At 51.3% G+C, this 26128-nt stretch overlaps 2 protein-coding genes across 2 annotated transcripts; both read left to right on the forward strand.

Annotated features, from left to right (window-relative positions):
• Positions 1-16048: 16048 nt before the first annotated feature.
• Positions 16049-20133, forward strand: Ppp1r16a (protein phosphatase 1 regulatory subunit 16A). The gene is made up of 10 exons (XM_051159831.1): positions 16049-16555; positions 17154-17224; positions 17305-17450; positions 18241-18344; positions 18414-18538; positions 18628-18753; positions 18838-18913; positions 18994-19123; positions 19250-19412; positions 19684-20133. The coding sequence occupies exons 1-10, from the start codon at positions 16297-16299 to the stop codon at positions 20056-20058; spliced, it is 1575 nt and encodes a 524-aa protein (XP_051015788.1). The 5' UTR covers positions 16049-16296; the 3' UTR covers positions 20059-20133.
• A 1760-nt stretch (positions 20134-21893) lies between these two features.
• Gpt (glutamic--pyruvic transaminase) lies at positions 21894-25070 on the forward strand. Its single transcript, XM_051159833.1, has 11 exons — positions 21894-22407; positions 22537-22626; positions 22731-22839; positions 22950-23083; positions 23235-23478; positions 23662-23741; positions 23816-23952; positions 24063-24237; positions 24333-24488; positions 24568-24680; positions 24752-25070. Exons 1-11 carry the CDS (start codon positions 22246-22248, stop codon positions 24840-24842), a joined length of 1491 nt encoding a protein of 496 aa, XP_051015790.1. The 5' UTR covers positions 21894-22245; the 3' UTR covers positions 24843-25070.
• Positions 25071-26128: the final 1058 nt, after the last annotated feature.

The raw sequence follows: 26128 nt of genomic DNA on the forward strand, positions 1-26128 counted from the left end.
CCAGCACTTGGGAGGCAGAGGCAGGCATATCTCTGAGTTCGAGGCCAGCCTGGTCTACAAAGAGTGTCCAGGACAGCCAGGGCTGTTACATAAAGAACCCCTGTCTTGAAAAAACAAAAACAAACAAATACATTTATTTTATGTATGAGTGCTCCATCTACATATACACCTGTGTGCAAGAAGAGGGCATCAGATTCCAGTGTAGATGATTGTGAGCCACCATGTGGTTGCTGGGGATTGAATTTAGGACCCTGGAAGAGCACACAGTGCTCTTATCTGCTGAACCATCTCTCCAGCACCCTCCACTTCTTTTTCTTTAAAAAAAAAAAAAAATAAGCTAAGCGGTAGTGTCGCATGCTTTTAATCGTAGCACTTGGGAGGCAGAGGCAGGAGGATCTCTGTGAGTTCAAGGCCAACCTGGTCTACAGAGAGAGTTCCAGGACAGCTAGAGCTGTTACACAGAGAACCCTTGTCTCGAAAAACCAACCAACCAACCAACCAAACAAACAAACAAACAAAAACCCCACATTTATTTATTTTTATTTTATGTGCATAGGTATTTTGCCTGCATGTATGTCTGAGGGTGTCAGATCATGAAGTTACAGACAGATGTGAGCTGCCTTATGAGTGCTGGGAACTGAACCCAGGTCTTCTGGAAGTCTGGAAGAGCAGTCAGTGCTCTTCACCACTGAGCCATCTCTCCAGCCCCCAATTTGTTTTTTGTTTTTTTGAGACAAGGTTTCCCTGGGTAGCCCTGGCTGTCCTGGACTCGCTTCTTAGACCAGGCTGTCCTCGAACTCACAGCATCTGCTTGCTTCTACCTCCCAAGTGCCAGGATTAAATGTGTGCGTCATCACCCTTGGCTCTTGAGGAATCTTGTTTGTGTGCTTTGAGCCAGGGTCTTTTTAGCCTAAGTTGGCTTTAGACGTGCTAAGTAGTTGAGGCTGGCTTTGGCCCTCCGTCAAGTACCCACGTGTGCCTCCTTGACCCACCATGACCTAATTCCTTGAGATACTTAACTTGATCAGGCTATGTTCTGTACTTTCTCCTCCTCCTCTTCCACTTCCTCCCTGTTGACTTTAGGGATCAGTGTCCTGCTAGCTCCCACCGTTTTTTCTTCTATCTAGTTTCTAGGAATTTGCTAAGTACATTTTTCTTTTTTTTTTTTTTTTTCTTTCTTTTTTTTTACATTTTTCTTGTTATGAATGTCTCTGTTCATCTTGTCTTGTCTGTGTGTAAGGGGATTCTCCGACAGCATAACCAGTGTAGGCTCTACACTCCTTGTTCTAAGTCTTTTCCTCTTATGACCCATGCCTCTTCATCCTATGTCATAGAGCAGTGTGGCCCCCAGGGTCACTAACCTGCCTCATGTGGATTTAGTCATGTTCTCTCTGGGACCAGAGTTTGAGTCAGAACAAACTTTTGTTTACTCTTCAAAGCTAACTTTTGTTACCTTTTCTGTCTGACAGATCTTAGTTTTCCAATTTACAAGGGTGTCACAGCCCAGTAGAAACTTAAATGGGACAGTGCATTGGAATTTGGGTACTAGATTCTTTTTTTTTTTTTTTTTTTTTAAATTGAGTTTCTTCATGTAGCCCTGCATGTCCTGGAACTCACTCTGTAGACCAGGCTGGCCTGGAATTCACAGAGATCTGCCTGCCTCTATCTCCTGAGTGCTGGGATTAAAGCCTTGAGCCATTCCTGCCCAGCTGGGTGCTAGGTTCTTTGCTGCCCTCCTTGTCTCATCCTTACTGAGTGTTGTCTTCAGTTCTCATTGAATAGCTTTTCAAGTGTCTACTACTACTTTAGCCTTAAGCCTTTGACATGTTGCTTTGAGTTAATTAGGTATATTCTGGAGCTGGATAGCAAAAAGAAAGGAAGTTGACGAGGAGGATTAAGAGCTTCCTTGATATCTGGGAAGGGCCCTCCCAGATTTTCTATGCAGCCATGGTTACCGAGCTGGCTGGAAGTGTTTATGTGCAAATACATGGGTCCTTCCTGTGTGACAATTAGCCCTGTTACTGAGCTAAAGAACTTCATTTTTGTAGATCAAAAATAGGGGGAAAAATTGAGGTCATCTCTTAATCTGTTTGTCCCTCTTCCCATTGTGGCCATATTCAATAAATGCTTTTTTTTGTTTTTGTTTTGTTTTTTGAGACAAGGTTTCTCTGTATAGCCCTGGCTGTCCTGGACTCACTTTGTAGACCAGGCTGGCCTTGAACTTACAGATCTGCCTGTCTCTGCCTCCTCAGTACTGGTATCACAGGTGTGCACCACCATACCTGGCTTTGCTTTTTAGTTATAATTTGGCTCTTTTTTTTTTTAAGATTTATTTTTTAAATTATTTATACAATATTCTGTTTACATGTGTGCCTGCCCACCAGAAGAGGGCACCAGATCTCATTATAGGTGGTTATAAGCCACCATGTGGTTGCTGGAAATTGAACTCAAAACCGTTGGAAGAGCAGACAGTGCTCTTAACCTCTGAGCCATCTCTCCAGCCCCATAATTAGGCTCTTTTAGTTGCTCTATTGAGTGTGGGCAAGATGGTTCAGCAGGTAACGGTGTTTGCTGCCCAGCCTGATAACCTGAGTTCCATCTCTGAGACCTATGTGGGAGAAGCAAAGAATCAGCACCGTAAATTGCCCTCTTACTCCCACATGTGCTCATTGCATACCACTGGCCGGCCTGGGCCTTGCTATGGCTCTGTAGACCACGTAGCCTGCCTGGAGAGGAGGCTCTTGATAATGCATAGCACACAGGTAGGATGTAGCTGAGTCCAATAATTGACTGTGGGCCAATGGGAGACAGTGGAGCCTGGGGCAGACTCACCATGCATATGGGAGCATCACGGCAACCTCAGTGGCCAAGGCTGGGTTGCAGAGACGGAGAGAGTGCTTGAAAGTAACTCTGGCTAGACACAGATCACTCCCAAATGTAGTGTTTTTAAATCAACATTGGGCTAGGTGGTGGCTGAGGCCTGTGATCCCATCACTTACAGGGTCTGACAGCAAGATTTAAGTTAATTTGAGGTCAGCCTGGGTTCTATTGCTAGAGGCCAGTCTAAGTCTTAATGTAGAGACCCTGTCTTAAAATATTGGGGATAGGATGGAAGCTGGGCATAGTGGTGCACACCTTTAATACCAACACTCTAGAGGCAGAGGCAGGCAGACCTCTGTGAGTTTGAGGTCAGCCTGGTCTACAAAGGGAGACTGTCTCAAACAACAACAACAAAAATCTGATTATTCTGAGGCCTTTGTGGTCAGGCATGTGAGAAACACTCAGTTAGCTGGTTCTGGCTCTGTTCCAGGATTGTGGTCATGTTGCCAGCCGGGACTGTGTCATCTGGAGGCTCAACTGGGGCTGAGGACCAGCTTCCCAGAGGATTTGCTCTTACAGCTGTGAGATGAGGCTACTGAGCCAGGCGTGGTGGCACACACCTTTAATCCCAGCCCTTGGGAGGCAGAGGCAGGTGAATCTCTGTGAGTTCAAGGCCAGCCTGGTCTACAAAGTGAGTCCAGGACAGCCAGGGCTGTTACACAGAGAAACTTTGTCTTGAAAAACCAAGGGGGGGGGTGGCTTCTGTGCCTCCACTGGATCCCCTAGGGCTAGGAGTGTCTCCAGGATAGTGGCCTCTTGTAGAGTGAATGGTCTTCAGGGAGACAGAAGAAACCATAGTGCCTTTGCTGACCTGACCTTGGACACCCTGGGTTTTTTACACGATGAGCACATTTTATCTCTGTACTTGTCCCTTAATGATACTGGGGCCCAGAAAGGAAGCCTGCCTCTCAGAGGAAGAGGCTTGCCTTAGGAGAAGGTTGAGCTTCTAGAGCCTGGGACCACCTGGGTGATGGTCAGTGTGGTGGAGTTGCAGAGATACAGTGGAGGGACACATGGCAAGTACTGTGATATTGAGGAGATTCCCGGCTGTGAGCTCAATGGTTCTGTCTATTGCCTGGTGAGTGGTGGAGGCTGAACATGAGGAGTTACACGTTAGAACCTCGACAAGAGTCTAGAGACTAGCAGGCAGGCAGGAGTGGAGCCCTACTGTAGAAGAAAGCTGGGGAGGGACAGGGATTTTAGACGTGCCAAGTGTCTTAGGGTATGGAGGAAGGGCCTGGTTGGGACCCGTACCTGGCTTGAGATAGTTGTTGGCCTGCAGCAGTGTTTGTGAAATTGCCTTGACTTTACAAGGTGAGTCCAGAAACCTAAGCCTCTCTCTTGTGGATTCTCAGCTTTCTCTGGCTTGAAACTGGGATACTTATTCTTCTGGCCTCCCAGGGCTGCTTCAGGTGCCTGCTGATGGCAGTTGTGTCTGCTTGGGGTTATATGACAACTAATTCTTATCCACAGTTCTGCCCAGGCCATCCTACTGGTTCTTACAGCTAGTGAGGGCAGGCAGCCTGGTGGTTGTTTATGTCCTTGCTATGTGGTAGGAGCTTTCCATATCCTCTGTGACAAGGCCCTGTGAGCTTCAGTGAGCTCTGTGGGAAGCCTGACCCTGCCCTTCTATAGAGTAGCACACACCACCACCAGGTAGTGTTTCTCTGTGTAACAGCCCTGGCTGTCCTGGATTCACTTTGTAGACTAGGCTGGCCTCGAACTCACAGAGATCCACCTGCTTCTGCCTCCCTGTGCTGGGATTAAAGGTGTGTGCCACCACACCGGGCTTCATTTGGTCTTTTAAGTATTCAGTTCCCCACCCCCACCCCCTGGGTTCTGTAATTACAAGCTTTAGCCACCACAGCAAAAGCTTTTTTTTAAAAGGTAAAATCTCATTTTGTGGCCCAAGCTGACCTTGAACTCCTGCCTAAGCCTCCCAAGTTGTTGCCATTATGTGTCTTTTTTTTTTTTAAATTATTTTCTGTGTGGGTGTTTTGCCTGCCTCCACACCATGAATGTGCCTGGTACCTCCAAGGCCAGAAGAAGATATTGGATCACCTAGAACTGGAGTTAAAGATGGTTGTGAGCTGTCATAGCTGCCATCTGAGTCCTGGGAGTCACACCCAGCCAGGTCTTGTGGGAGAGCAGCAAGTGCTGTCTCTCCAGCTCTTACTCATTCTTTTTCTTTTTGGTTTTTTTGAAGCAGGGTCTCTCTGTGTAGTCCTGGCTGTCCTGAACTCACTCTGTAGACCAGGCTGGCCTCAAGCTCACAGAGATCCACCTGCCTCTGCCTCCTGAGTGCTGGGATTACAGGTGTGCCACACTGCAACCAGTTTTCTCTCTCTCTCCCTCTCTCTCTCTCTCTCTCTCTCTCTCTCTCTCTCTCCCCCTCTCTCTCTCTCTTTCTCTTTCTCTTTTTAAAGATATCTGCATCTACACCTGCGTGCCAGAAGAGGCACCAGATCGCATAATAGATGGTTGTGAGGCACCATGTGGTTGCTGGGAATTGAACTCAGGACCTCTGGAAGAGGAGACAGTGCTCTTAACCTCTGAGCCATCTCTCCAACCCTTACTCATTATTTTTAAAAGTAGGTTGGATAGCCGGGCGTGGTGGCACATGCCTTTAATCCCAGCACTCGGGAGGCAGAGGCAGGTGAATCACTGTGAATTCAAGGCCAGCCTGGTCTACTAAGTGAGTCTAGGACAGCGAAGGCTACACAGAGAAACCCTGTCTCGAGAAAACCAAAACAAAAAAAAATGAAAAAACAAAAGTAGGTTGGATCCCATACAGTAACTAAGAAGAAATCTCTTCTCTAGATCTCCTTTCATGATGTGCCTAACTACGCAATACAGACCTGAAAGGAGTGAAATATGCTTCGTGACTTTATGCAGGTTGCACAGCTTCACATACACTGTGTGTGCTTGTCAGCTCTGTGCAGTCAAGCAAGACAGTCCAGGCCTTCTACACACTGCCCGACTCTGAGGGCCTTGGGCCTTGGGCCTCTCTCACCTGTTGTCTAGCACCGTGTCTCTCTGTGTGTGTGCTATGGCAGGAGCATTCTACCAATAGTCTTGTAGCATGCCACCTCTTGGTTGTCAGCATCCATCTAAGCCACACTTGTCAGCGGGAACAGACCACTGTTCTGTCGCTGTCCACCTCATCCAGACAGGTGCTGCCCAGTTCTTAGCTGTTACAAAGAAAGCTTTTATGAATGTTCACATACATATTAGAAGGGGTGTGTGTGTGTGTGTGTGTGTGTGTGTGTGTGTGTGTGTGTGTTTTGTTTTTGTTTTTGTTTTTTGAGACAGAGTGTCTCTGTCTGATCATGGCTGTCCTGGAACTTGCTCTGTAGCAATCTATTTGCCTCTGCCTCCTGAGTGCTGAGAGTAAAGGTATTCACCACCATGGCCAACTTCACCTTATTTTTTCAGACAGTCTTTCACTAAGCGTGGAGCTCAGTGATTTGGGTAAACGGGCTGGCCGGTGAGCCACAAGATCTGCTTGTCACCCCCATCCCACACCCAGGATTGTGTTTACAGCCACATGCCACAGCCTCTGGGTTTGTTTGTTTGTTTGTTTTTCCGTTTTTAAAATCATGTTTCTTTTTTAAGATATACATTTTTATTATTACACCTGAATAAAATAAACTACATACAGCAGAAAGAACCACGAGACAACCAGGAATTATATAAATGTTACATTCATAGTGATTTGACTATTTGTATTTGGCAAACTTGAAATAAACATCTTTCCTAGCTTGTTGGGTCTAAATTTCTAAATGTAAATCAATATCTATTATATCTCATCTCTATTAACTTAAAACACCTATCTTGATCTAAGAAACCTCTTAACCCCTAACCAACTAAGCGTAATTGTAAGACTAAACTATCTGTCCTTCAACCCCATCAGAGACTTGAGAAGGAATAAAATTTAAAGACCTGAGTGAACTGGACGTGCAGGCTAGCAGCTTCCAAAATGAAAAAATGACTGAGACAGTTTACTGCCTGAATACTCACCCCACACTCTCTATGACATTGGAGCATCATCTTCGGCCTTCTAGCCCAATGTATGTGACAGACGTGTCTGTGAGGCAGGAACCTTTGAGGATTTGCTTACCCTGTCTTGGCAGAGTTTGGCCGTTGAACTGCAGCCTCTGGGTTTTATATGGATGCTGTGAATCCACACTCAGGTCCTTCTGCTTGCACAGCAATCTCTGCACTGACTGTGCCTTCTCTCCGGCTCCCCGGCTTACTTCTTTACCCTTCAGCAAACACCTCAGGGGTTCCTTTACTGCGCTGTGTAATAAACTGTAACGTGTGGCAGCATAAGTAAGCCAGACTCTTACATGATTGTGCTGTCTGTTCATGTACATTTGCATTGTGAGTTTCAAATGCACAGGCTCAAATGAGCTTGGAGAACACTGACTTTTCAGTTCTGACCTGACCACAATCAAGGTGTCTGCCTTTATTTACTTAGGTCTTGTCGCTTGTCTTTCAGTGTTGTTTTATGGTTCTTTGTGCAGGCCTTTTGTTAAGCTTCTTAGTGAGTGTTTGTGTTTGGGGATTCTCTCATGATAGGAGACAGAGGGCTCTTCTCATGCTTTGTCTACTCAAGATACACGGTTCAGTCTAGGAGTGAAGGGAAATGGTGAGATCTCTGTGCATCTAGGAGATGGGCTGCAGCACTCAGGACCAGGCAGCTCTCCCTGGCTTTGTTAGTAGCTCTCTTGGTTCCCTCAGTGATGCAAGAGGCCCGGAGAGCTCAGACTGAGGCTGGATGGAGGGGAGGAAGTAGGGTAGAACAGCACTGTGTGTGTGAATGCTGGAATGTTGGGGTTGGCTTCTAGGTCGTAGGAGAGACAGGGAAAGGATAGGGGGTTGTATTGAGACTACAGGTGAGGCATCTGCTTTGGTGACTAGGTGGAGGGTATAGTTGGGACAGAAGTCATTAGCAGGATGAAGGGGTCACAACTGTGAGGTGGAAGAGAAATGCAAGAATGCTCAAACCATCAGGAATTCACCTACAGACTAAGACTACAGGGAGAGGAGGGGACAGTACAAGTATAACAAGGGACAAAGAGCTTCTGTGGAGTAAAAAGGTAACCCATGAGAGGGCTGCCAGTGCAGGATGGAGTAGCACTAAGAAACTGCAGTTCCTCAAGAGAATATGTGGGTGGGTGGGTGGGGGGCTGGAAGGTATGGCTCAGAGGTTAAGAGCACTGACTGCTCTTCCAGAGGTCCTGAGTTCAATTCCCAGCAGCCACATGGTGGCTCACAACCATCTATGATGTGATCTGATGCCCTCTTCTGGCCTGGAGGTGTACATGCAGGCAGAGTACTGTATACATGATAATAAATAACTAATTAAAAAAGAGTTCACTGGCATCATTAAAGGTATTGTTGGGCTTTAGGCCTTGAAGGCATGTGGCGTGTAGGTCAGGAGCTCCCTTCCCATTTAAGTCAGGGTTCTGATGAGGGGTTCCCTTGCAAGGTGCTACTCCCTCTGCAAGGCTGCTGCTGAGCTGTAGGGATGTCTCTCAGCATGCTGAGAGCTGTTCGGGCCTCTGTGTGGCCTGTGCCTAAGGTCCAACAAGAGTCAGGATCTCAGAAAGTAGACAGACTAGCCTCAAACTCACAGAGATCCAACCTGCCTTTGCCTCCCAAGTGCTGGGAGTAAAGGTGTGCGCCATTATACCCAGCTTGGTCATCTGACTTCTGACCTTGTAGGGCGTGTTAATGAGACTAGAGTCAGGCTGGCCGTGCTTGAACTCTGAATTCTGGATATCAGTTGTGAGCCACCACACCTAGTGAACCTTGTAGGTTTTATTTTGTCTTCTTTTTATAATGCATATTGTTTGAAAACTAAGTGTAATTGGATTTGTGGGATTTCCTTTCAGTTTCGGGTTTTGTGTCATGTTTAGAAAGCTGTGTGTGTGTTAGGATTGTGAAACATTTTCTTCTTTTCCTTGTACTCTTGTCTTTCCCCTAAGGCCGTGTGTGTGCTGTCTGAAGTTTATTTTGGAGTGAAGAGGGTTTTGTTTCTCAAGCAGCTTTCCACTGCCAGCACTTGAGTCCTTCCCCAATTTGGCCCTATGTGGAGCCCTCCCTGCCACCCAGTTCTCTACAGGGCCGTGGGCTCTGCGTATCTCATATCTCCACAGAGTATGATATATATTACCCCTGGGGACCACTTCGCTTGGCTCCTCCTCTGAACTTCTCTACATGCCACAGCTGTGTTCCTGAGGGCCCTTCTGTCAGCCCTCTTGACCCTTCCCCCCACGGCAGCTCTCTGTGGTTTCCAGTCCTGTGCCTTCTCATTTCTGCTGTTTCCCTGGAGTGTCTTCCTGTCCACTTCCCACTTGAGGGCTATCTGCTTGCCCTACCACCTGACTTCCTTTGGTTTCTGCTGTCTGATTGTGTCTCTCATTGGTTTGAGGGCTTCTCAACTCCACTAGCATGAGAAGACAAGATGCTACAAAAATGCTTGGGTGTCTGGGTGGCCTTATCTGTATTCCCCCCCTTTTCTTGCCCAGTGTCTGTGTGCTGTTCTTCCTCCAGGTGCCAAAGTTATACCTGTGCAGTGGCAGTTGACACTCACCTTGCTTGAGGCAGAGCTCTCAACATAGTTTCTACACAGAGTAATCTTCACGTGTTCCAAGTTCAACTACATTGTACCAAACACAAGTACTTCCCCATACCTGTTCCCATCTCTACTTATTTCTTGTGTCTCTTTCTCATGTTTACAAGTATAAATATACATACTGCTACTTTGTGTATGTGTAGGTGTAGAGGGAGAGGGACCCAGGGTTTGTAATTACTAGACAAGTGCTCTATCATTGAGCTGCGCCTCCAGCCCTGCGCTGTTTCCAGGGATGGGCTCTGATGCCTGCTCTCAAGCACTTTGTCTGCCTCATCCCTCTAGTTGCTAGAGGCTGTGGGTTCACCACCATGCGCCACTCTGAACTTTTATTAAAAATTGCTTTTGTAAAATTTATTTTTATGAGCCAGGTGTGGTGGCTCACGCCTTTAATCGCAGCACCCAGGAGGCAGAGGCAGGTGGATCTTTGAGTTCGAGGCCACCTGGTCTACAAAGTGAGTCTAGGACAGCCAAGGCTGCACAGAGAAACCTTGTCTTGAAAAACCATAAATTTTATACATACATACACACATACATACACAGACATATATGTATATATATATAATTTATTTTTGGAGACAGGTCTCACTATGTAGCTTTGGCTGGCCCAGAACTCACAGAGATCCACCTGTTTTGTGAACGCTGGCATTAAAGTTGTGTATCACATTGAAAAAAAAAAGTGTGTATCACACACAGCAGATTTAATTTTAATTATTTTTGAGTATGTGTTTGTGTGTGTGTGTGCAGTGTCTTTGGAGGCCAGAAGAAAGCTTCAATCCCCTGGAGCTGGAGTTACAGGTGGTTGTGAGCTGCCCTATGTTGGTGCTGGGAACTGAACTTGGGTCCTTTGGAAGAACAGCAAGTGCTCTTAACCACCGAGACATCTCTCTAGTGCCTCTCTGTATATTTGTCTTGCTCTCTGTTTGTTTTGTTTTGTTTTTTCGAGACAGTGTTTCTCTGTGTAGTTCTGGCAGTCCTGGACTCGATTTGTAGACCAGGCTGGCCTCGAACTCACAGTGATCTGTCTGCCTCTGCCTCCTGAGTGCTGGGATTAAAGGTGTGCGCCACCATACCCGGCATCTCTGTATATTCTTATTTCATTTATTTTTGCAGAAAAAATATTGTAGTATATACATGATTTTATATATATATATATATATATATATACATACATATATATATATATATATATATATATATATATATAAAATATTTATTCTTTCTATTTATGTGTATGTCTTTGTAGCTGCATGAATTTATTTGTACTATGTGTCGGGTGCCCATAGAGGCCAGGTGCTGTCAGATTCCCTGGAATCCCAGGTGGTTGTGATCTGCCTGGTGTGGCTGCTGGGAACTGAATCTAGATCCTCTACCAAGACAGTAACTGTTCTTACTCACTGAGCCGTCTCTCCAGCCTGGTCTTATATCTTGTTTTTCTGTTTGGTTGGTTTTTACTGTTTTTCGAGACAAGGTTTCTCTGTGTAGCCTTGGCTGTCCTAGATTCACTTTGTAGACCAGGCTGGCCTTGAACTCACAGTGATCTGCCTGTCTCTGCCTCCAGAGTGCTGGGATTAAAGGCGTATGCCACCACGCCTGGTCATATCTTGTTTTTATAACTGAACAAGCAGTATTTTTTAGAGCTCTTCCCATTATAGTGTGGTATCCTAGTTAGTTTTCTGTTGCTGTTATACAATACTGACCAGAAACAACTTGAAGGAGCCTATGTAGATGTCCATCTTCTACGGAAGTCACAGAGGACACTGCTACTGGCTTGATCTCTGTGACTTACTTAGCTTGCTTGCTTATATAAGCCAGGACCACCTTCTCAGAGGAGCCACTGCCCACAGTGGGTTGGCCCCTCCCATATCTATCAGCAGTCAAGAAAATGCTCCACAGGCCAGTGTGAGGAGGCATTTTCTAAGTTGAGGCTCCCTCTTCTCAGATGACTCTGGTTTATGTCAGGTTTTAAAAACTAACAAGCACAGTGCTGTGTGGTGGTGGTATACACCTGTAATCCCAGCATTCAGGAGGCAAAAGCAGCCGGATCTCTGTGAGTTTGAGGCCAACCTGGTCTACAAAGAGAGTCCAGGATAGCCAGGGCATCACAGAAAGACCCTGTCTCAAAAAAGCAAAACGGAAAAAAAGAAAAAAAAGAAAGAAAACAAAAAACTAACCAGCACAGTGTATTAAGAACTGTCTTCATAGCCAGGTGTGGTGGTGCATACGTTTAATCTCAGCACTTGGGAAGAGGCAGAGGCAGGTGGATTGCTGTAAATTCAAGGCTAGCCTGGTCTGCAAATCAAGTTCAGGACAGCCAAGGCTACACAGAGAAACCCTGTCTCAAAAAACCAAAAATAAAAAAAAAAAAAAAAAAAGCCAGGTGTGGTGGCACACGCCTTTGATCCCATACTTGGGAGGCGGAGGCAGGTGAATCACTGTGAGTTTGAGGCCAGCCTGGTCTACAAAGTAAGTCTAGGACAGCCTTGGCTGTTACACAGAGACATCCTGTCTCGAAAAACCAAAGAAAAAGAAAGTCTTCCTAAGACCTTGTAGGGCTTATTTAATTACATTCCTTTCATCAGTGGTCAAGTTCTTCCCATTGTTTCATTTCATAATATTGCTTGCAGGGCGTGGCCAGGTGCATGTCAGGCACTTTACAGCTGTGTCGGTGCAGTGTCAGAGTTAACTGAGTAGAGGTGGGCTTGGCAGAACGTGGCACATGACGTCAACTGTGGGCAATAGTCATTGTGACCAAAATGTAAACCCTGTTGTTGAATATTTATTAATCCTAATGGGATTTTCTTTCTTTTCTTCTTTGGTTTTTCAAGACAGGATTTCTCTGTGTAGCCTAGAACTCAGAGAGATCTGCCTCCCTGGTGCTGGGATTAAAGGTGTGCACCACCACTCCCGGCTTAATGGGCTTTTCTGTGACCCAGCTAGTTCTCTAGTAATTGAGGCAGAGACCTATTGATTTATTTAGACAAGCTTTAAGCACAATAACTGGGAAGGTTTGGGTTAAACTAACTTTCTAACCTGATCTGGCTACCACCTCCCAGCAGCAGTCCTCAAGGTACCTGCCAGTATGCTGTCCTGTCTGGCCTGGATCTGCGCCATCTGGCCACGGTCTTTCTCTCCATCTTCTCTTTTATCCTCACCACTCTCTCATGGTCCCTACCTGAGACCCCAAGCCTGGGAACCAAAGCTCTGCCTGCAGGCTGTCCAGCCTCTTTTATTTAACCAGTCAGAGACTATTGGGGAGCAAAGTGTACACAACATCATTTGTGTACAGGAGCATGTGCTCCTCTGGACTTCAACCAGATCTTGAGGCCCAGAATTTAGCATTTGCATATATAGCACCAAACCAACCCCAACACAACCCATTTTCTACTATGAGGTCAGGCACAGCCTGTGGCCCCAGGTGTAAGCCAGGGGCTAGCGCTTCCCTCCAGCTGAATGCTCCCCAGTGGCTTAGCACCTGTGTCCTCCAGACAGCGAGCAGCCCACTGAGACTCCCTCATGTCATTTCTACCTCCAGACAGCCTTCCTTGAAAATGAAGCGGAGTTTGCTTATCCAGATTCCTGTCAGCTTCTGCATCCATGTCAGCATCTTGAAGTCACTCTCTTTAGATGCTGATGTGCTTTGGCTTGTGACAGAAATGAACATATGGATGTTATTCCACAGAATGGCAGAATTTTGTTTGCTCACCCCATAATCATGGGTTCTAGGCAGGTACCTTGCTTGCTACAGACCAAATAAACTTGGCTGATTGACTCCATCTTGTCATGCCGGGGGCTTTTTCATCAGCTGTCCCATTGCTGCCCTCTGTCTTAAGGTGCCGGCTCCCCCTGTGATGTGCAGCCAGAGGCAGAAGGGCTTTCTCCTCTCTGCCTCCTTGACTTGCTGGATGGCCTTTAGTGCAGAGGGGTCCCAGCAGGCAGTATCAGGGAGAGGCATTCCCAGTCTGGAGATACCCTCAGAGCAGTGTGCTGTGTGCACTCATCTGAGCACTGGAGCCTATAGCAGGTGCAGTTTTGTTGTTTTTCCCCATTCCTTGGCTGTTTTCTCCCCTCTCTTCTGTCCTTTCTCTGGACACCTATCCTTTGCCTCCAATTCTGGGTCGTCTGCCTCCACCCATACCATTCTTTGTTCCCCATGTGTTCAGGCCCCTTGTAGCTGTCAGGCTCTGGGCTCACAACAGATACCATGTGATAGGTTAAAAGGCACCGTGGTACAGTGATTAACAGGGCAGTGCTGGCTACACATCAAACGGGAAGCTGTCATTGCAGGACAGTGGGCAGCATTTGGGCAGCTGACAAAGAAGTTCATGGTGTGCCAGGGCTGTCCCTGCGGCTCTTTGTTTGCGTCTGGAGTGTGTGGACCTACTAGAGTCAGTCCCTGTAGCTTTCTTAGCCAGTGGGATTGATTTTGTTTATAGCAGTGGTTATCATAGCTTGGTTTTCCTGAATATAAATTGGGGGTGATAGCACTCGCTAAAGGGGAGTTATATAGTGGTGAATGCTAGGGAAACTGAGGGCTCCAAGTAGTTGGTTGTGTTCTCATTGGAGCTGTAGGGAATGGTTTGGGGTTAGGCCTTGTGGATGGAAGTCACCTGCCCTGAGGGACACTCTGTAGGCTGGGTCAGTCCAGTGGTGCTCAGGCTGAAGGGTGGGGAATAGGGGTCAGAGTCCTTGTAGGAGGCTCCCTATGCTGGGTCCCACATCCTGGTTCAGCTCAGCCCAGCCTGAAGCCCAGTTCTGGAGTAAACCAACCAAATTATCTCCATTTGACATTCCAGCGAGGCTCTGGGAAGGACTTGTGGAGAAGGGCAGCCCGCTCTGGCTCATGAGGTACTGTGGCCATTTGGTACAACCGTTGGGCTGGCCATCAAGCCCTGACAGCTTTGCTGTCTTCATGACTCTGGCAGGCTAGGAAGAGGAGCCACACCTTAGTCAGGTCTGGCTGGGTCAGCCAAGATTCAGATAGGCGGGAGCTGACCTTTCCCAGAACTTCAGAGGAGCCCACTGACTTTCAGCTGGCCTGTTCCCTTTCAGGCTGGCTTCTGGAAGGGAGCCAGAGAGGCAGCTCCTGGACTCGGGACTGAAAGCTTAGAGCTCAGCCTGCTAGGAACTGTGCAGGAATGCCCTTGGAGTAAAAACCCTTTCAGTGGGCTGTATGTGGGGTAAGCCTGGGCTCACTGGGTTCCTTTGTGCTCCCCATTCACACAGGCTGTCCTCGGGCACATCCCTAAAAGATCGTGAAGGTAGGTCCACCAGGGTTAAGGACGATGTAGTGGGGCAGACAGGACCTCCCAGGGAGGCTGTCTGGAGCGGCTGTAAGCCGTGCTTATCTTCCTGCTGCAGTCAGAGAGCTGGCTCATCTGGGCCCTAGATGAGAGAACCAAAAGCCAGCATGCTTTCTACTTGAAAAGTGCCTGCTGCCTTTGGGTTGGTTTCTTTCCTACAGGACAAGGACATCGGAATAGCTTTCCTTTTGTCTAATAATGGGGAGCAGGAGAGACAGCTCTTACATCCTCTTCTCTGAGGATGCTAGGGTGCCAGTGACTTCAGCTGAGTGCCACTCAGGATAGCAGAAATACTGACTGGACTGAGCTGGCTTCCTGCTGGGAGCAAGGCAGATGCTAGGCCACAGGGGACTCAGTGGGCAGAGTCTGCCAAGTCCTTATGCTAACCCTGGAGAGCCTAGGGAAGAAACCTTGCCCAGCCCAGCCAGGACAGAGCTCGGTCCTGGGATGGCCCTGGACAGCCTGGCTGGGTGTAGCCGGTCCTCCTGGCTCTGTTTTACTGTGGGCCTGCACAGCCCTTTCTGGAAAGGATGATGAGTAGGGGCCTGAGAAGCCTCCTGTCCTACTCTTCCCTAAGTGTGTGGGGAGGAGTAGGGCAGAGCAACCCCAGAGGATATGTTGTTGACTTTCAGTGTGCTGTGGGCAGGCGGTGTGTCCCACACAGGGCTCCCCTGGAGCTCCCCTGCCTCTCCTCATGAGCTAGCTGACCTTGATGTTTCCTTATTCATATTTACTCCTCAGGTGTGTGTGACGGCCGGAAGGGGAGGCTCCCCTGAGAAAATATTGGCCGGCTTCCTGTCTCCTTGCTGCCTGGAGATTGTCACCCTTGGACACTCGAAGCTGGAACCCCAGGACTGACCATACTCCCTGACCTTTGCTGCATAGCTTGTTAGACCTAGCTGTGCTGACTGGAAAAGCAGCCATAGGACTGAGGGCAGCCAGCATGGAAGAAGAGCAGAGGTTCTTAGGGGCTGCCAAGGGCTTGCTGCTGATTGGCCCTGCCCTCCATTCTCCTAGGCAGGGTGCCAGGAAGCTGGAACTTGGTTATCTGGGTAATTAGCTTCAGACCCTGGACTGAGGCCGGCCAGGGCTTAGGGCTACTTCCCACAGGCTGTGCACCCTGACCTCGAGAGGGAGGCGAGGCACCGTGGACAGAGGCCCTGCCAGCTGAGCAGTTGAGGTGTCAGTCCTGTCTGGGGAACAACTACAGGCACCCCCCCTACACTCCTTCCACCCCACCCTATGCCACACTGCCCTCCCTGCACAGGCTCTGCCCCTTAGGGCAGCTGGGCCTGGTCACAGTGTGGGGCCTCCCATATCAGCCTTGCCAGGGACAGAGGGCACCAAGTCTTAGGAAGGGGATGCCCCCAAGGGTGCCAGTTGAGCCAGCTGCCCCACCCTTCAGGCTTGGCCTGCTCCCCCAAACCCGAATCGTGGTGCCCCAAACAGCCCTGTGGGCAGACATCCACCACCATGGCCGAGCACCTGGAGCTGCTGGCAGAGATGCCCATGGTAGGCAGGATGAGCACCCAGGAACGGCTGAAGCATGCCCAGAAGCGACGTGCCCAGCAGGTAAAGATGTGGGCCCAGGCTGAGAAGGAGGCCCACAGCAGGAAGGGCCACAGGGAACGGCCATGCAAAGAGGTGGCTGGCCCCAGGCCTCGGAAGCATGTCCTCTTCCCTCCCAGCGTTGCTCTTCTGGAGGCTGCTGCCCGAAACGACTTGGAGGAAGGTGAGTGTGCTTGAGTCCCAGGGCACGGCACAGTAGGCACGCCCATCTGTCTGGTGTGGCCCTGTTCTGTGTTGGCTCAGAACTAGGCCTAGACCTGCCACCAGCTCCTGGGCTCTAGCCACAGCTCTGCTACTGATATCAATTGTCCTTAATAGGGGTGCATGCAACAGGTCTCTCTGTGAGGAAAGCCAGGTTATGGGAGGGCTGGACCCCAGGTAGACACCCTGGGGTTGCAGAGAAATCTAGCACTTGGGCTGATAGCCATCACTGCCTCTTAACAGAGTGCATCCTGTGAGTCCTTTCCCTTTATGCATGGCTCCCAAGCCCCGACTCTGGAAAGTGGGACAGTACAAATGGAGAGTGGGTGTGGCCAGGCCCAGTGTGGGTCCTAAAACACAATTGACTTAGCACTACCCACTTCCTTAGGCCCTGCCTCTGACACTTCTCTCTTTGACTAGAATCTTCCTGGTAAGAAGACAGGTCTAACCTTAGCAGGCCCTCTTTCCTTGCCTGTGCCCTATGCTTGTAACCACTGGGGACTGGAGGAAGAGGCATCTGGTATCTCTTAAGGACCCTTTCTACCTTCCTCTCTTTGCAGTCCGCCAGTTCCTTAGTAGTGGGGTTAGCCCCAACCTGGCCAATGAAGATGGCTTGACTGCACTGCACCAGGTAAGCCCCTGCAGGAGTTGGGGTGGGGCTGGCTGGCCTCGCTGAGGCTTGGATATGGGGCTTAGGTTACTTGTTTGCAGTGCTGCATTGATGACTTCCAAGAGATGGCACAGCAGCTCCTGGAGGCTGGGGCTGATGTCAATGCGCGAGACAGTGAGTGCTGGACACCTCTACATGCTGCGGCTACCTGTGGTCATCTGCATCTGGTGGAACTCCTCATTTCACGGTAGGACCTGTTGGGTGTCCCTGTGGTGGCTCAGGTGACCCCTCTGGGATGCCTCCTCGGTCCTTACCTCCTCTGTCAACCCTACCTGGAACACTGGAGGGAAGAGTGTGTTCACTGTGTTCTTTGGCCTGTCTGGCAGGCTACACTTCCAACTCTGGGCCAAGGGCGTCTCCACAGTCAAGTGCCATTTGGTCAGTGTTGAGGTAGGACTTGGTAAGGAAGAAGGGGAATGAGGAAACCATCTGTGTCCAGGAGGAAGTGCCTGGTACAGGCGAGGCCTTTACCCCTCAGGTAGAACAGAGGACTTCTCCAGTAGGTCAGAGTATAGAAGCTTGGTCATCCTTGTATGAGCAGATGAGTCTCTGTCACACACAGACACCTTGGTAATAGATTAGGGGTGTATAGCTAGCAGGTCCCTCAGGCTCCTCTTGGAGTGGGATGGGAACTGCAGGCATCCTGGTTCTGCTCTTCCACCATGCATAGGCACCCCTTCTATGTCCTTGGGGTCCCAGAGCCCTTGCCCCTCTACAAGTGCCTCTACTATATGTATGGGTAATGAGTGTCATAACCCCGAAGCCTGGATGGATAAAGACTACAAGTTGGATAGAGACTGCTAAGTCTAGCTTGAAGACAGGATTTCGGGCTGAGCAGCCAGGCCCAGAGGCCAGCTGTTCTAGCAGAACCTAGGGCTTTCTTTCCTTCTGCCTGTCCTCTCTTCCTGAGGACTCACTGAGTGAGGAGCTGTTGGATGAAGGTACTGAGGCTGGTGGCTTGTCTGTTTTCCTTGTAGTGGCGCAGATCTCCTGGCAGTCAATACCGATGGCAACATGCCCTATGACCTGTGTGAGGATGAACAGACACTGGATTGCCTTGAGACCGCCATGGCCAATCGTGGTATGTTCTGCCTGCCTGCAAGGGGTGGTGCCCTCACTCATGCTTTCTCTGAGCCAGCTTGCCCCTCAGGTATCACCCAGGATAGCATTGAGGAGGCCCGGGCTGTGCCAGAGCTGTGCATGCTGAATGACCTCCAGAACCTGCTGCGTGCTGGGACCAACCTCAACGACCCTTTGGACCATGGTGCCACTCTGGTGAGAACTCAGTCTCTTGGGGGGTATCTGTCCTGGGGCAGGTACTTGGAAGGGGTTCAGGGATTCAGGGCTGAGTGGTCTGCCTGCAGCTGCACATCGCCGCTGCTAATGGGTTCAGTGAGGTGGCTACCCTGCTACTGGAGCAAGGAGCCAGCCTGAGCGCTAAGGACCATGATGGCTGGGAGCCTCTGCATGCTGCAGCCTACTGGGGCCAGGTAAGTGTGCAGGAGCAGGGAGAGGGTAGGTTCCTGGCTCTAGATGGAGCCCTCAGCCAAGCAGCTACTGCTGGCTGCCTGCAGGTGCACCTGGTAGAATTGCTTGTGGCACATGGGGCGGATCTGAATGGAAAATCTCTGGTGGACGAGACACCCCTCGGTGAGTGTGGGGTTGCCTGCACCTGGCAGAAGGGCTAGGCCATGAAGATGCCCGTAACATCTCTGTCCATCTTTTCTCAGACCTGTGTGGTGATGAGGAAGTCAGAGCGAAACTGCTCGAGCTCAAGCACAAACAAGACGCACTCCTGCGGGCTCAGGGCCGCCAGCGTTCCCTGCTGCGCCGTCGCACCTCCAGTGCAGGCAGCCGTGGGTACGCCTCCTGCTGTGCGGGTCACTCTCCACTTGCTGAGACCTCGGCTTTGCCCCTGTGGATGTCAGCTGGCAGTGGAACTGGTTGTGAGATGGATGATGATGTCTCAACTTCCTCTCCCCACAGGAAGGTAGTGAGACGAGTGAGCCTGACACATCGCACCAACCTGTATCGCAAAGAACACGCCCAAGAGGCCATCGTGTGGCAGCAGCCGCCACCCACCAGTCCAGAACCTCTAGAGGATGAGGACAGGCAGACAGATGCCGAGCTCCGGCTGCAGCCCCCAGAGGTGAGCGTACAGCCCCTGTACTGCCCCAGTCTTGGTATGTGGTCTGGTTATCTAGTTCCTAGTCCCTATCCTCGCCAGCCCCTATGGAGGGGTAGGCCCAGTGACCCCATGTTTATTAGATGGGCTAGTGCCCCTTAAGTATAGTCTGCTGACCCTCCCCCTCTAATGCCTGCCCATCTGCCACCACTTAACACAACTTGAAGCCCAAGGCTGCTGTAGGGTGAGAAAAATCACCTCCTGATGAGCTCTGGGGTCCTGGCTCTGTCTACAGGAAGACAGCCCTGATCTGGCCAGACCACACAATGGCCAAGTAGGGGCTCCCCCAGGGAAGCATCTATACTCCAAGCGTCTAGATCGGAGTGTCTCCTATCAGCTGAGTCCTGCAGAGAGCAGTGCCCCTGATGCCCTCGTCCGGGACAAGGCCCACCACACACTGGCAGAACTTAAACGCCAGCGAGCAGCTGCAAAGCTTCAGCGGCCTGCTCCCGAAGGGCCTGAGACCTTTGAGCCTGGCCTGTCTGTTGACAGTGAGCCCTCTCAGCCTGACTGTGGCTTCAGCACAACTGGAGACCCACCCCTGCTCAAGCTCACCGCCCCCTCAGAGGAGGCTCCTGTGGAGAAGAGGCCATGCTGTTTGCTCATGTGAAATATGATTTCCTCAGTATGGCATTGTTCAACCCCATGCCCAACCAGAGGCTTCCTGGTATCTGTCCTGGTCGGGTGGCCCACTCCAGCACATACCCCAGTGCTGTAGGGGAGCCAGCACAGAGCCCCGTATCCCCTCCCAGCCCAGGACACTGGCCACCTTGCTCAGGGATGGACTATGCAGAGCTGTAGCTATGGGTTCAGGCCACAGACTGCTTATTCTGTGACTCTTGATAAAGGCTGTTTGCCACTGAGCCTTCCTGTGTGTCTTGCTGGGGAAGGGGCAGGTAGTGCTGCTGGGTTAGGAGCCACCCATGCCTAGGAACACCCAAACTTGTAGATAGATGCATGCTGGGGCTTGCAAGTGGCAGCCCCAGCCTTTGTGGGAGGGAAGCCCAAGGCCACAGGCAAGCAGCCCAGCCTTTACCTCCACTTCTGGCTGGTTCAGTGCCTTGAAGGCTCCTCTGTAACCCTTTGCTTCCCTGAAGGCTGTAAGGTACTTTGGAAAAACTTCATGGAGAATACAGAGTGTGACTATGCAGAGGGACAGGGACCCTGGCTAGAAGGGATACAGTGCTTTCCACAGGACTGGGCCAGAGCCAGCAGAGTGAAACAAGCAGAAGGCTGGCATTAGGCACTTCCTAGGGCCCATGGTCTCAGTTCCTGGCATGCAGCCCTGATCCTGGGGCGTGTCTGCCAGCTTCCGCCTGTGCTGGTATAGGTGACAAGCAGTTGGCCACTCGGGCTGTGCTGGCTAGGCACAATGCATCAGAGCAAGAGGGGCCCTTTAGGGGCCTCAAGCTGGAAGGAAGACGGCACCTCTAGATCATGTCCATTGCATTTGGCTGTGCATGGCCATCTCTACCAGGTCACATGGGCACTGATCTGGTCAGCCTGGTGTCCATCCCCAGGGCTTGTCCCTCCTTTAGCACCTGTGGTTGGAGGGTTAGTGTCCTTGGAAGGGCTTGGGGGAGGGCTGGTGGTGGCTGCTGGTTAAATTTAGAGTAGGGCTGTGCTGCTGCCGGAAGTCCACCTGCCACCACTGCTGCTACTTGGGCCCTGCTGGTAAGAGGCAGGCAGTGGCAGGCTCTGCCAGGGCCAAGCCTGTATCCATCTGGGCTCTGTCTTGGGGCCCAGAGAGGCCAGTGAGCTGGGGGCCACTGTGGCTCCAGCGCCAAGAGATCACAGGTGAGTGAGTTCCCACTCCAGGACCTTACGTGGTGTTTCTTCCAGGCTCCAGGTACAGAGAGGTCAAGGCTCACCTCAGGCCTTCCTAATGGCCTGCTGCTCAGCTTAGAAGTCAGGCTGCTCAGCCTCAGCCATAGATGAGTCTAGGGGCTTAGAGGACCAGTGCTGATCATGGCCTATAAGCTTCCAGCAAGGCCAGTGGGAGTGGGGCTCTATGGCCTATCAGAGCTCACTTCCTGCTCTCTACCAATCAGGAGCAAGAAGGAAGGGGACTTAGTTACCCTTGGCCAGGGTTGTGGCCCTAAGGGCACCCTCAGGCTGATGTGTATTGAAAGGGCATGAGGGCAGTCCAGGGTGAGGTGTGTTCAGAACTAGCTGTCCTGTCTCCAGTCTCCTCCCCTCCCCCTAAACCCTTGCAATGCTCATCAGGGACCAAGGTCCAACCATAGCACTCTGGCAGTCCCCATGGAACCCAGAGACTGAACACATTTTCCCTTCCCCGGGTGATCCCCAGATTCCTAAGGCCTGGCTTAGTTACCTAAGAGACAAGTCCACTTGCTTAAGTAAAGATGGTGTGTGTGTGCCCGCTCACGCAGGCAGCAGCTTCTGGCTCTGTTCTTCATAGGCACAGATGCTGACTGCTCCCTTCTCCCAGGTTCCAGTGTGTCAAATGTTGAGTGTCCGTCTGTCCCTACTCCCCAAGTGGGTCTCCTGCTCCCTCATGGGGACACTAGGCGGCACTGGGCCTCGCCCCAAGCCCCGCCTGCTGCCTTACCAACTCCCTTTGGCTCCCTGGGGCAGATCTGTGCCCAGACTGGTGGGGCGGGGCCCAGGGTGCTCCAGTTCCTTCAGCCCTTTCTGCCCCTTTCAGTAGGGCCAGGAGGCTGCAGTGGAGAGGGTGGTGTCTTACCTCACACAGGCTCGCCCATTCTCAGCCCTGAGCTTCCATCTGGACCCTTCTGCTTCCTGAGTCAGTATCTCCTGCCTGGCCTGAGCAGTTATGGCCTCGAGAGTGAATGATCAAAGCCAGGCTCCAAGGAATGGGCTGAAGGGGAAGGTGCTAACTCTGGATACTATGAACCCATGTGTTCGGAGGGTGGAGTATGCCGTTCGAGGACCCATAGTGCAGCGTGCCTTGGAGCTGGAGCAGGAGTTACGGCAGGTATTGTCTCGGGCCACTTGCTGCCCTTCTACTAAACTTGGTTTGTTGAGTTAGTCCCCAGTGGAATGTGGGACAAAGGCAGTAGGACGATTGTGCTCAATTTTACTGCCTGTTCCCCTTCTTTCCCAGGGTGTGAAGAAGCCCTTTACTGAGGTCATCCGTGCCAATATTGGGGATGCACAAGCCATGGGGCAGAGACCTATCACCTTTTTCCGCCAGGTTAGGCTGTTGCGCTGCCTGTGGTCACCCCGCGCCCCCCAACACATACACACACACACACACACACAACCAACTGCCCTGGACTCAGTACTTGGTCCTCCCAGGTCCTGGCTCTCTGTGCCTACCCCAATCTTCTGAGCAGTCCTGACTTCCCAGAGGACGCCAAGAGAAGGGCAGAACGGATTTTGCAGGCATGCGGGGGCCACAGCCTAGGTGAGTGCCAGCTCCAGGTGGAGTCCCAAGCCTTAGGGAGGGGCAGAGACCAATGGGTCCCTTGGGAAGGTTATGGGACTTGCCCTCCTCACTAGCTTGTCCCTCTTCAGGTGCCTATAGCATTAGCTCTGGCATCCAGCTGATCCGGGAGGATGTGGCACAGTACATTGAGAGGAGAGATGGAGGGATCCCTGCAGACCCGAACAACATTTTTCTGTCCACCGGGGCCAGTGACGCCATCGTGGTAGGGTGGGCCAGGCCAGGCCAGAGTAACCCTATGAGTGAGGCTAAATGGGGCTGAGTCTGGCGCATCAGTGTCCACGGTGGGGTGGGGGCGGGGTGGGGCATGCCACCCTGGCTGCACTAACGCTGTGAGCCCTCTCCCTGTCCCACAGACAATACTCAAGCTGCTGGTGGCCGGTGAGGGCCAAGCACGGACGGGCGTGCTTATTCCGATTCCTCAGTACCCGCTGTACTCAGCCGCGCTGGCTGAGCTGGACGCCGTGCAAGTAGACTACTACCTGGATGAAGAGCACGCCTGGGCTCTAGACCCTGCGGAGCTGCGGCGCGCTCTGTGCCAGGCACGTGACCGGTGCTGCCCACGCGTACTGTGCATCATCAACCCTGGCAACCCCACTGGTAAACCTCTTATCTGCTCCGCCCCATCTAGTCTCACCCTTCCCTGCTAGCTCCGCCTCATAGTGCTCCTCCTATCAGCCCCACCTCTTCCTCTGGGATCTGCCCTAGCTGGGCGGAGCACAGTTGAGCTTGGTTCTTAGTTGCCGGTGACTGACCCGTCTGTGCTGCATCTCCACACTCCAGGGCAAGTGCAGACACGTGAATGCATCGAGGCTGTGATCCGCTTTGCTTTCGAAGAGGGACTCTTCCTGATGGCTGATGAGGTACAGACGGGCACACGTAACAGTGGGCGGCAGCAGCTCCGCTGGCATCCTGAATAACACTCCCACCCCTACAGGTATACCAGGACAATGTATATGCCGAGGGCTCTCAGTTCCATTCATTCAAGAAGGTGCTCATGGAGATGGGGCCACCATATGCAACGCAGCAGGAGCTTGCGTCTTTCCACTCAGTCTCTAAGGGCTACATGGGCGAGTGCGTACTCATGAGGGTGTGGGCACAGGTGGTGGTGAAGGTGGGAGGGTCGCTGCCATGGCTCAACACCCTCCTCCCAGACATGCCTCAACTCACGCTTTCCCGGGCAGGTGCGGCTTCCGTGGTGGCTATGTGGAGGTGGTAAACATGGACGCTGAGGTGCAGAAACAGATGGGGAAACTGATGAGTGTACGGCTGTGCCCACCAGTGCCAGGCCAGGCCCTGCTGGATATGGTGGTCAGCCCGCCAACACCCTCTGACCCATCCTTCAAGCAGTTTCAAGCAGTGAGCAGGCCTAAGATGTCTAGTGATCCAGCTTTGGGAGGGACTCTGGGGCCACACTGAAACCCTCCTTTCATAATTCCCTCCTCTGGCTGCAGGAGAGGCAGGAGGTGCTGGCTGAGCTGGCGGCCAAAGCGAAACTCACAGAGCAGGTCTTCAATGAGGCTCCCGGCATCCGCTGCAACCCAGTGCAGGGCGCCATGTACTCCTTCCCTCGTGTGCAGCTGCCCCCGAGAGCAGTGCAGCGTGCTCAGGTGAGGAATGCAGGGCCAGGTGGGGGCCGAGCAGAGTGTGGGCCTGGGTGCTGTGACCTGACCACCCTCTGACCCACAGGAACTGGGCCTGGCCCCTGACATGTTCTTCTGCTTGTGCCTCCTGGAGGAGACTGGCATCTGCGTTGTGCCTGGGAGTGGCTTTGGACAGCAGGAGGGCACCTATCACTTCCGGTGAGACTTGGTATGTGTTGACCCGACCACAGATGGGGCTGTGCCCGGTGCTTACCCTTTGTCCTTTTCAGGATGACCATCCTGCCCCCCATGAAAAAGCTGCGGCAGCTGCTGGAGAAACTGAGGCATTTCCATGCTAAGTTCACCAATGAGTACTCCTGAAGCCACCTCTGGGGCCGCATGGGATGGTCTCCTACTGAACAACCTGAGGGCCCTTGGGAGCCCTCAGTATTTGCTGCTTTTGTCTAGGGTCTGGGTGCCTGTCCTTGCAGGCTCCTAATAAAGCTGGGTGTCAGCCGGAGTTGAAGTGGCTGCCTGGGTGACCCCAGCTTTTGGCTTACCTGACTAGCTTTGTAATAGACACACAGACTCCACTTAGGAACACTAGAAACCTCATCAAGAGTTGTTAAAGATGGTTCCCATGGAAGCCCCTCCCCCAGGCTGTCACTCTCCCATTTGGCTTGAGACAGGTGCATCTGTGGGCTAGGTCCTCATCATGGTCATAAGCGTGGGGCATGTGATGACCCATTAAATAAAATCAACTAACATACTAGTAAAGAGTGTGAAGGCAAATGTCAAACACATCTGTCTTTTAGAGCCACTTGGGAGGGGATGAAGCTGTAGGGAATTCCAGGGGAATGAGATCTTAGAGGCTGCATGAGAAATGGTACTCTCCCCCCCACCCATGTGTCCCTTTGTTCAGGCACTTCCTGTGCTAACTGCAGGATGGGGCTGTTAAGCAGGGTTACAACCAAGTTAGGAGTGACAGTAAGTGGCACCTACCTCAGTGCAGAGCAGAGGAAGTCCTTTTGCAAACCACCGCTGGAGCTCTGTGTGCTAATGGAAGAAAGCATCCTGGAGTGGGAGGCGCAGGAAGGTTTGAGCTGCCCTGTACAGGTTCTGCTGTGACTCACCTGTGTCCTCTGACATAGCCACTAGCAGTCCTCCTTCTCCAAGTTATTTGTGGGCCTAGAGGTTGAATTCAGGACCCTTGAACTATGTCCTGCCCACCGCCCTTTTTCAATTTTAAGACATGGTCTTGCTCAAGTATCCAGGTCAATCTTAAACTCATGATCCTCTTGCCTCAGCCCAAATAGCTGAAATTATAGGTGCTCACAGCCACGCCCAAAAGTAGAACCCATTTTATAGGTAGGAAAACTTGGGTCCTGAGACTATTTGGAAGTGACAGGGTAGCCCCGCGGAAGCAAGGCAATGACCAGGGTCCTCAGACCTGGGCACAGCAGCGGCAGCCAGCTATCTACTGTGGAGTCAGGCCTTACACCAAGGTCTCACTTAACAGCCTTACCATGGCTTTGGGAGGCACAGCTCTGGGAACAGGGAGAGCCTGGACATGGGCCTTCCCTGCAGAGCCAGGATCAAATAGGGTGGACTGTCCTCGCTAAACACTGCAAGGGAGGGGGTTATCCTGGGCAGTAGCTAACTGGGTC

The sequence above is a fragment of the Acomys russatus genome, chromosome 17, assembly GCF_903995435.1.
Source record: "Acomys russatus chromosome 17, mAcoRus1.1, whole genome shotgun sequence".
Classification (NCBI taxonomy): Eukaryota; Metazoa; Chordata; class Mammalia; order Rodentia; family Muridae; genus Acomys; species Acomys russatus.

Coding starts and splice junctions, on each gene's coding strand:
- Ppp1r16a (XM_051159831.1), top strand. CDS start 16,297: ATGGCCGAGCACCTGGAGCTGCTGGCAGAGATGCCCATGGTAGGCAGG. Junction 16,556..17,153: donor CCGAAACGACTTGGAGGAAG/GTGAGTGTGCTT, acceptor CTCTCTTTGCAG/TCCGCCAGTTCCTTAGTAGT. Junction 19,124..19,249: donor TCCAGTGCAGGCAGCCGTGG/GTACGCCTCCTG, acceptor CTCTCCCCACAG/GAAGGTAGTGAGACGAGTGA.
- Gpt (XM_051159833.1), top strand. CDS start 22,246: ATGGCCTCGAGAGTGAATGATCAAAGCCAGGCTCCAAGGAATGGGCTG. Junction 22,840..22,949: donor ATGCGGGGGCCACAGCCTAG/GTGAGTGCCAGC, acceptor GTCCCTCTTCAG/GTGCCTATAGCATTAGCTCT. Junction 24,489..24,567: donor GAGCAGTGCAGCGTGCTCAG/GTGAGGAATGCA, acceptor TCTGACCCACAG/GAACTGGGCCTGGCCCCTGA.